General features: G+C 35.6%; 1 protein-coding gene across 1 annotated transcript in view; it reads left to right on the top strand.

Annotated features, from left to right (window-relative positions):
• The first annotated feature begins 4,381 nt into the window (after window positions 1–4,381).
• si:dkeyp-72e1.9 (syntaxin-binding protein 4) overlaps window positions 4,382–10,920 on the top strand; it is a 47,880-nt gene continuing 41,341 nt past the window's right edge. The window contains exon 1 of the mRNA XM_067375327.1: window positions 4,382–4,569. Coding sequence (XP_067231428.1) covers window positions 4,505–4,569 — 65 coding nt within the window. The 5' untranslated portion in view covers window positions 4,382–4,504. The remainder of the gene's footprint in view (window positions 4,570–10,920) is intronic.

The following is a 10,920-nucleotide window of genomic DNA, read 5'->3' as shown; positions in this document are numbered from 1 at the left end:
TGGCTAATCACTCTATTCATTCCTTCAGAATTCGCTTTTGTTTTTGTAGGATGTCAGAACGCCTGGAAAGTCTGATTAGAAAATGTAGAGCTGAAAGTGGCTATATAAAAGAGTCATGGAGTGCCACTGACACATACAGTACAGGTGACAACCACACCTAGGTCAAGAATGAGATTTAGAAAGAACCTGCTTGGCTGGGTCAGACATTGCAGCCCCACCTACATTCTACAACGGGGAGGGTCTGAGAAAACCAGCCAATCCTGTCCAGCCACAGCCATTTAAGTTATTTAAAAACAAGTATTAAACATGCTTTTTAAGAGGTCATAACTGTTTGAGACCAATATGATGTGTTGTTGAAAATGTCACTTTAGGGAATCTGCTGTCAAAAGCTGTAATTCCTCTCTGCTTGCTTAACAAAAGGAACATTGCCTTTCAGATAAGGAGGAATGTTGACAGAATGACTGTGAGCGGGCAGTAATGTGCGCTTGATCTACTATGCTATCTGAAACACGCTGCCACACCCTTTCTGTCACTCTCTCTGTCACTTTACTCCGCACATCACGATCTCATTCAAAGTATGTCAAGCGTTGTAGTTACCATGGCACTGAACTTCATGAAGTGACTCTTTTCTTTCTTAGGCAGGATGTCACTATCACTTACTCTTAGGCACACTTGGGTTTAAACCAGTGTGTAAACATGGTCATCTGCCACTTGCAATACACTTTAAATATTGAGTATAATTATGCATGCCAGGAGTCTGGAGGATAACATGGTTAACTACACTGTGATGCTCACTAAAGTTGTCACAGCAATAGCGCTTCCCTGCGTTACCAAATTCCCCACTAGGGGGAGTCGCATCGTTTGACAGAGACTTGGAAAAGGTGTTTCAGGTGCTAAATAATAAATAATAAATAAAAACAAAATATACGAAATGATGCATTTTTGATGCTAAATAATATACATTTAAAGACAAAATTTGCAATCATTCATCCTCTTGTTCTAGGATAATGTATGATGGCCAGTAAACAGAACTGAAAAAAAAGAAAGAAAGGTAACCATACGAAATATCATACTAAAGTTATTGTTTCTACAATAAAATAGTTGTAACTTGATATTAGCCACCACTTTCCTCACAGACAGATTCAACACCCTCTTTGTAGTGTAAAAACGCTGTGGTTAAATATGGCAATACAAAAAAACAAAAATTTGTTTCTGATTTTATTTTTGTTAACAAATTTATAATAATATTAAACTTACATTTACAAAGGTTACCAAGATTAAAATGTCCGGTAACACTTTACAATAAGGTTCATTAGTTAAACATTTGTTAATGTATTAACTAACATGAACTAACCATGAGTAATTAATTTGTTACTATATTTACTAATCTTTGTTAACGTTAGTTAATGAAAATACAGTTGTTCATTATGTTATTTCACAGTGCATTAACTAATGTTAACACGATTTTAGTAATGTAGCCTATAAGTACATGTTGAAATTAACATTAACAAAGATTAATAAATCCTGTATAAGTGCAGTTCATTATTAGTTCATGTTAACTAATGTAGTTAACTAATGTTAACTCGTGAACCTTATTGTAAAGTGTTAAAAAAATATATATCAGGAGTGTTGCTTTAATGTACACCACCTTTATTCACGCTTCTTTACACTATTTGAGCCATGTCCTCTATTAATTTATTATGATTGTACATTAGTAACCATAACTGCAATAGATGAAAGTATTATTACTATGGTAAATGTGTGTAAGGGCTTTTGACCATATAAGCGTTTCCTAACAAAACAACAGCAAATCCTATTTGACTAAGACTTGATAAATTTACAGAGTCACACAAAGCACTCTCCTCGCTTCTCTGGTTCATATGTATAAATGAAGGAGGAGTTACATAATAGTGTCCTTGTTTGTCACACAGACAGGTGACCATGTGTTGGGGGTAACGCATTACAAATAACTTGATTAACGTAATCCGATTACTTTTTTTTCAGGTAGCTAGTAAAGAAACACATTACTTTTAAATTTACAACAAAATGTCTGAGTTACTTTTTCAAAAAAGTAACTCAAGTTACTTAGTTTTCCCATTTATTGACTCAAACCTCTCCTGTCCCCATGCATGTTGAGAGAAATCGTGAGGCATTTTGTGTGAACATGATGGTTACTGTAGTTCTATCTAGACTAAATGTGAGCATTTACTCATCTCACGTGCACAAAAACAGAGTCAGTATTGCTCAAAATGAATAAAAACAGTGAAATGCAATCTCAGAATATTGCACAAACCTGCAATAGTTAAAGGTGCCCTAGAATTGAAAATTGAATTTACCTCAGCATAGTTGAATAACAAGAGGTCAGTACATGGAAAAGACATACAGTGAGTCTCAAACTCCATTGTTTCCTCCTTCTTATATAAATCTCATTTGTTTAAAAGACCTCAGAAGAACAGGCGAATCTCAGCATAACACCGACTGTTACGTAACAGTCGGGATCATTAATATGTATGATCCCAATATTTGCATATGCCAGCCCATGTTCAAGGCATTAGACAAGGGCAGGCAGTATTAACGTCTGGATGTGCACAGCTGAATCATCAGACTAGGTAAGCAAGCAAGAGCAACAGGAAAAAATGGCAGATGGAGCAATAATAACTGACATGATCCATGATAGCATGATATTTTTAGTGATATTTGTAAATTGTCTTTCTAAATGTTTCGTTAGCATGTTGCTAATGTACTGTTAAATGTGGTTAAAGTTACTGTCGTTACTGTTACTGTAGACTGTCGTTATTTTCATTTTTAAACACTTGAAGTCTGTATAATTCATAAACAAAACTTCACTCTTTATAAATCTCTCCAAAAGTGTAGTGTTAGCTTTAGCCACGGAGCACTATCAAACTCATTCATAATCAAATGTAAACATCCAAATAAATACTATACTCACATAATCCGACGCATGCATGCAGCATGCATGACGAACATCTTGTAAAGATCCATTTGAGGGTTATATTAGCTGTGTGAACTTTGTAAATGCACTGTATTATAGAGTCGCGAGCTCGATGGGCAGGAAGCACGAGATTTAAAGGGCCAGCAGCCCTGAATCGGTGCATAGTTAATGATGCCCCAAAAAGAGGCAGTTAAAAAAAATTAATAAAAAAAAAATCTATGGGGTATTTTGAGCTGAAACTTCACAGACACATTCAGGGGACACCTTAGACTTATATTACATCTTGTAAAAAAACGTTTGATGGCACCTTTAAACTAAACAAATATACTTAATGTATTTAATCTCACTTTATTAACCAATGTCTTTGCTGCTGACCTTTAATGATCTAATTCAGCCATACTATTAAGCAAAAATTACTTTAGATAAACATCACATTTATGATCAGCCTGAGGCATATTCATTTCACATTTGGTGTGAAAAGGCCTTTACATTTGCCAAAAATAAAACTTTTTTGTTGTTATTAAAAACAAAACAAAACAAGCAAGCCCAGCCCAGGTGAGAAAAAGTAATGCAAAAGTAATGTAACACATTACTTTCCATAAAAAGTAACTAAGTAACGAAATTAGTTACATTTTTGGGGAGTAACTCAACGCATTACTTTTAAAAGGTGACCATAGCAATGCCTGAACACTGAAAGGCAGAAAATGGCCCCATGGCAGGACTAGTTCTTAAACACAAAACAAAGTTGATTCCTTTTTATTATTATTATTATTATTATTATTATTCATATTTCTTCTTGCATGTAAAAGGCATTGCAAATCCCTTTACATAATACATAATGGTTTTGAGTTCTGCTAAGTACAAAGTGTGATGGTTTATGCCAGGACACAGGTTTTGATTTAGCTTACAGTACGAAGCTACAGAGAGAGATATTGGTGTTACAAACAAATGTCTATGTGAGGAAATTGGAAACCTCCTGGTGTTTAGGCTGCAGTGCAGCGGATCTCTTAGGACAGGTCAACAGTCGCACTATTCATCTCAGTTACCTGAAGCTGAACGGTCTACCTCAGTCCACAGTATATCTCTGTATATTAACCCATTTCTCAAAGCTTAGTTACCTATTTCAGGAACAAGCCTATGATGCCCTAAAATGCTCTCTAGGTAGGCAGCTCATGGTTTTTGAGAGGCAGCCAGAGACTCACACATCTCAGTATACTTAGACAGACATTACCTGTAGCTTGGCAAAGTCAAAGTAATGTGACCAGAGGGCTGTCGACAAGATGTAGATTGTGTCTAACAGACGACCAGGTCAGCATGAAAACCACGTGTCTTACAGATTAGAAACGGGCATAGTTGAGTCTCTCTCTCTCTCGCCTGGCAGTTGCTGTATCATTGATTTAATGCTGAATGAACGCTGACTCTTGAGCGAAGCTGCGAACCACAAGCATGACATGAAATTGCGGTGATGTGTCTGATGGTAATATTTGGAGGCAGCATTTAATTCCGTTTCCAGAGCAGACTATTTCAACCTTAACGTTTCTGGTGGATGCAATGTCCTATCTGAATCCCCGGGGGAGAGAGCTCGAGCGTTTTGATGGACTTTCGCTCATTTACTGGTAAGATTTGAATTTGCTTTTAGAGTTTTGCATGCTCTCTATTGTTTACCTTTGACATTAAATTAAACTCTAAACTTTACAGTTATTCTTGTAAACGACCTAAGTTTCTAACTGTGTGTATATATGTAACAAGTAAAGACAAGTCAGCATTATGAGTGAAAAAAGCATGTAGTACATACAGTATTGCTCACACACTGTTCTTGACGACGAGTACACAGAGAACAGGTATCCGTGAGCATCTTCAAACATATTTCCGGATAAACAAAGATATTTGGTACAGATTTTGTGGCAGATATTGACATTTTTTTGAGTAATGATAATATTTTGGACAGTCTCTTCAAAAACATAAATGTTCGCGCGCAATGTCTGTAGTTATTAAACAAAAAAGTACTGACAAAACGTGTTGTGTTTATATATAGCCTATACATATACAGATGAATTCATACTACATATCTTCATCTTCTTTTAGACCAGGGGTTTTTGATGCCCCAAAATGATGATACCTTTGCGAGAGAACCTCCGCCGATTATATAAAGGCAGATTTATATTTTCATATAGACTCATTTGTACTGAAAATATTAACCCTTAGCCTAAATTATAAAGTCAATATGTTGTTACCAGAATTAAATAATTGTTAGCCTAACTGATATTGTCAGTGTATTAAAGAAAAATGTACAATGAAAATAATATATGGAGAATATTTTCTTGTAAATGTTTAAACCTTTAAAAATGTTTTCTTATTATTAAAAACTGGGGCTGATAAAAGAACAAAGGTTTATAGTGATTAAAAATGATTTAATCGAATGATTTCAACCATTTTTTTTGAACGCACATACAATAATAATACATTCTGCCAATGCATTAAACATATTTAATCAACATCTTGATTGTTAACACAATAACTTTGACAGCCCTAGAATTACTATTTTGAGTAGGCTACAGAATGGCAGACTTTTTCTGTTTGTTTACATCTAAAGGCATTATCCAAATGTAGATGTTAAGTAAGGTGAACAGGCAATCTGTCTCCTTCTGAAAGGAGTTTAACATGGTTTATGATCGTCAGCAGCCTTCAAGTTCACATGAAAGTCAATAATTGCATCACCGATATCGGGCATCATAGCATGTGTGTGATTGACAGGTGGAAGCATTCTTGAATATTCTACTGATGGCACATTTATAGAATAGAAGAGCTAACAGCGAGTCTACCTGAGAATGAATCTGCCCGGTGACGTGCTAAATTTAGAGTTTGGTGACCGGGACTTCAATAGACTATTGGCAAGCCAGAGTAGAGAAGTGATGCCATCCCGTGATCTGAAGAAACTGAAGCATGTTGTTTGTGGAAAGAATAATATTTCTAAATTTAACAAAATAACATCTTTAAGATATAACAAAAGCTGCATGATATTATAATGATGTGCAAAGTAATTCTTTTGATAGTCATGCTTATTTCCATCTATAGACACTACATTTTGGTTGTCAATTTATTTATGTATTCACTTTTGATGTTTAATTGCACATTTAATGAGTACTTTAACTTCATAGTGTTGAAGAAAAGATTTATTTTGATAGTTTTTATTTATTTTTGTCACATTTATCACTTTTGCACCGATAACTAAATAGTTGATCTGATCATGGACATGGCGTCTGAGTCTCAGCATTGTGTCCATGTCTCCTAGACATTTATACACTAATTCGAAATTGACGCTATAGTCAATCAACTCAACCGACTTTGTGTACCATTATTTTTACCTTTATCAATCAGTGCATATGGTGTTTCACAAACAGGCCATTGCGTCCTTGTGTTCTGAACATTGTGAATTTGCTTTTACTTTTCTTATTTGATACAAATATAAACCAATCATGTGGTGTACAGCACCATGCTTCAGGTTTCTTTTTGTACAAATGATGTCTGAGAAGTTCAGAGAAGTTTTTGCAGCATTTATCTCATAGCCAGCATAGAAGTTTTGGACTTGAATAAAAGTTTTGCAGGAAAGAGCTCCCTCTACCATTAGGCTGCAGTTTTTTCAGTGTGACTGCAGGAATTTGTGACTGTTATGTCAATGTCTGTGGATTAAATACTCGACATCCAGTGTTGGGGGTAACTTGAGTTACATTATCAGATTACTTTTTCAAGTAACTAATAAAATAATGCAATACTTTTTCAGTTTAAAACAAAATATCTAAGTTATTTTTTCAAATAAGTAACTCAAGTTACTTTTTCACATTCATTGACTGACAGCATGTTGAGAGAAATAAAGAGGTGTTGTGTGCGCTGTATAAACATGATGGTTATTGTAGTTCTAGACTAAATGTGAGCATTTTACTCATCTCACTTGCACGAAAACATTAAGTATTCCTAAAAATGAATAAAAGAAGTGAAATGCAATCTCAGAATTTTACACAAACCTGTAATAATTAACTATATTAATTTATACAAATATACTCTATTTAATCTCACTTTATTAACCAATGTCTTTGCTGCTGACCTTCAATGATCTAATTTAAACATACTAATAAGCAAAAATGACTTTAGATTAGATATAAGAGTGTTGAACTTCTTTCTCCTGCATCCTATTCTTCTTTAATCCAAAATGGCAGCACAGCTGAAAGGTTTGTTTGAGCTGCGCCCTCTACCGTACAGGAGTAAATATGCATTTCCATCATCCTGAAGCTTATTCATTTCAGTTTTGGTGTGAAAGGGCCTCTACATTTACCAAAAATAAAACTTTTTTTTTGTTGTAATTAAAAAACAAACAAGCAAGCCGAGCCCAGGTGAGAAAAAGTTACGCGAAAGTAACGCAACACATTACTTTTCATGAAAAGTAACTAAGTATCGCAATTAGTTACTTTTTTAGGTAGTAATACAATATTACAATGCATTACTTTTGAAAGTAACTTTCCCCAACACTGTCAACAGCATTATGGCACACTCTGTGCCTGATACAGTAATACATAAATGAATGAAGCAAAGACAAAAGTAAGTGGTCATTATAAGAGCTCAGTGCAATTTAATGAGTTAGAATCAAAACTAACATTTGTTTTGGATGCAAACTTTATTATTATACAACAGACACAGAGATACTTGAGACATAAAGTTAGATTTTTTAAAACTTTATATTAAAGCCTCCTATAAAAATCTTTATCTGCATGGTGCTTTTTTTATTGATTCATTTTTGCATGTTTTTTTGCTTGTAACCATTATCAATGAATCAACATCATAATTTTGCTGACTTTGCTGTTTTGCTATCTGTCTTGTTTGTTTCAGTCCTGCCTAATAATGAGGTCTTGTCAACTGGTTTGTTGCGTCAGCTTTGTTGTGGTTCATTGATTTCTTTGTTCTTTGCAACACTGTTGTTATAGATTCATAAAAATCAGGCATGTTTTTATATTAGTTGACGTGCCAGTAGAACAAAGAGTCAGCTTTTGTGTTGTGTATCTACTTAGCAGAAAAAGAACATTATTATTATTATATTTGTAAACATATACGTAATTATGCACCTATACGTAATATTGACAGTTCATACACCTTATTGTCATTAAAAGAAGTTAGAATTATTTGCCATATTTTTGTCAGTTCAAAATATTATGTGAATATGTTATTTTTTCTCTTCACCGATTTTATAAAAAATTAGACCATTAATAGACTTGTTGGACTAAAACCGTCTCATTCAATTACAACCTTCCGTAATATGAGAAAAACAAGTCCTACTACAGTCTCCTCATGATTGTTCATCCCGTTGATTGTTGTTTTTATGCTAACAGCATAAAGCGTGATTAAAAAGTGGATGATATGTTGTGACATTTTCTGGGATGCGTTTCTGTTTGTTACCTATGGAGGGCAGTCATGGGCCCAGAATGCATCCGTTAGTAAACAGGTCAGACTGGTCTGTCAGACTGTTTCAGATTAACCCATTTCACGACACTCGGTGGTCCAGCATGGAAACTTGGCACCTGAGTAAAGCTGCCACCCTCATTTCCCATTCTTCATTACTGCAATGGGTGGCATGTTTACTGAGTTTTTCCTTGATGAAAAACAAGAAGCGGGACTGGCCAAAAACTGACATGACATAGTGCATCTCCTCCTCTCCGCTGTTATGATTTCTCAATGTGGACTGGATTATCCGATAATCTGATAACAACCCACTGTGCAGATTTGGTGATTAAAGTTCTGATGCAATGGGTAGTTGCCATGGCTGCTGGAAGGAGAAGGGATAGTATTCGTATGTGTATGGTGGTGTATAAATGTATATGCATACATATTAGCAATACGCTAATGTGTATTTTTTGAGGGGCCTGACGTGACATGCTTTTTCTGTGTCCTTTGAGTTTAAATGGTCTTTTACAAAATATAAATTTGTTATTCAAACATTGCTTCACAAATTAAAAAATTCATCCAACTACAAAAAGTGAAAATTAAAGAGTAGTGAAAACTAAATCTAAATCCTAAAATAAAGACTGCTATTACTTGAAAAACACAAACACATGTTTTTAACAAAACTATGAACAGATCTAAGATTCTTTTTTATTTGTTTTTATTTATGTGAGAAATGCTTAAAGGTGCTAAAGAGGATCTTTTCGTTGACTGAGAAACCAAAGACTGTTTTTGCATGCGTAAGAACAACCCCCCTCCTTCACAGCTCATTTCGAGGGAACGCCTCCCAAAAGTCGTGCACGAGTATTGGAACATGAGTGTTTACCACCAGCATTCGCTGTGTCGTGTTCGTGGATTCATTATGTCGGACTCACCGCAGGTAACTCATAATCTGCAGTTGTTACTCCTGTCTCCTGACAAAAACATTGCATGCGGCGCCTGTGGAGTGTGGAAAGTTACTGGAGCGCGCAGCCGCACTCGTCTCTCACAAGGAACGTCACGGCAGTGATTGACAAGCCAGAGGACCAATCGTTTACGCGATGATCGGCTGATGTTTTTAAGGCTCTACCTCGTGCACAGATGATGTATATTAATATTATTACGTTCAGTGCACCTAATAAATAGTCTTTTATCAGTTAGTAAAGACAGTTTCAAGTGATATTGCAAAAATGTATAAAACAAAACATCCTCTTTAGCACCTTTAAGGGTGGGGGGGGGTTATTTGCTATAATGCTATTTCATGCATTCTGACTTACTTACACTGTTAAAGAGTTGGATTCTCGGGCTAAACATGGCCAAAGTTTCAAAACACGAGTTGTATGTATGATGGAGTACTTCTGTGCCAAATATACTGTACAACGTCTGATTGGGGACATGTTTCGCTGAATTCTTTTCTAGTATGGCCCTTTATCACGTAATAAAGGGCAGAATTCCTTGTATAGGCAAGAGCACGCCCATCAACGCGCTTCGTTCGGGATACAGAAGCCAAGAGATTTTTCAACAATGGCGGTGTCCCAATTCAGAGGCTGCACCCTTTGAAGGCTGCATACATCATCAGTCTAATTTAAGAAAAATAACCATTAGACTGCAAAGTAAGAAAGAAATGACAGTATTTTACACCTCACAATGAATATCAGTCAATTTTATTATGGTTACTTTTCTTAAATAAGACATCCTTGATGAAATATTCAGCCTTCAAATGCAACCTCCGAAGGACACAGCCTCCGAAATGAGATGCAGCTCCTGTCACCAAAGGAGTGTGTTTGTGGTTGTGAGGGAAAGATTACCTTTTTCAGCTTCCCAAAGAACCCAGCGTTAAGGGAACAGTGGATGAAGTTAGTTTTTCCGGGGCAGCAACGGAGTTGTGCTCGTATGTTTGTTTGTTCCCGGAATTTCAGTGATAAGTGCATTGTAAACAAGTCCCAGTTCAGCGCTGATTTGCAGATCGCAGGTGGTGTGTAAAACTGCATCAGATGTCTGTGTTTTGTTGGCAATCGGCACGCAAGTGCATATAAAGTAAACAACACAAATTTTTTTGTTCCATTTTTATTTATAATGGTGTCGCAGCTTGCAGACGATCTCTACACAAAAGCTGCGTGCGCTTGTGACTCTTTAGTTCTTTAGACTCGGTAGAGCTTATCTATCTTTTATAAATATGATAAAACTAAAGACTTTTTGGAGATATGAAGGATGCAATATTACTCTATAGGTACTCAAGATTAACATGAGATTGGCAGAAACTGTGTGATACCCCCCCTTTAACATGTTTCAACAGCTACTTCATTGAAAAGTAGACATATATATTCTGACAAAATATTTTTATTTAATTTTTTTTCAAGCAATATTTTGTATTATTTATGTTTTTTGAGGACTCTCGAAAGTGTGAAATGGATTATATTTCCCCTGTCTGATGTCTTTCACACCACAACTCGTGGTAGTCACATGACATTTACGGCTCAGGTGAAAGCCAACAAGGAAAG

Source organism: Chanodichthys erythropterus, chromosome 3 (assembly GCF_024489055.1).
Source record: "Chanodichthys erythropterus isolate Z2021 chromosome 3, ASM2448905v1, whole genome shotgun sequence".
Classification (NCBI taxonomy): domain Eukaryota; kingdom Metazoa; phylum Chordata; class Actinopteri; order Cypriniformes; family Xenocyprididae; genus Chanodichthys; species Chanodichthys erythropterus.
This window is presented reverse-complemented; position numbering and strand designations above follow the sequence as displayed.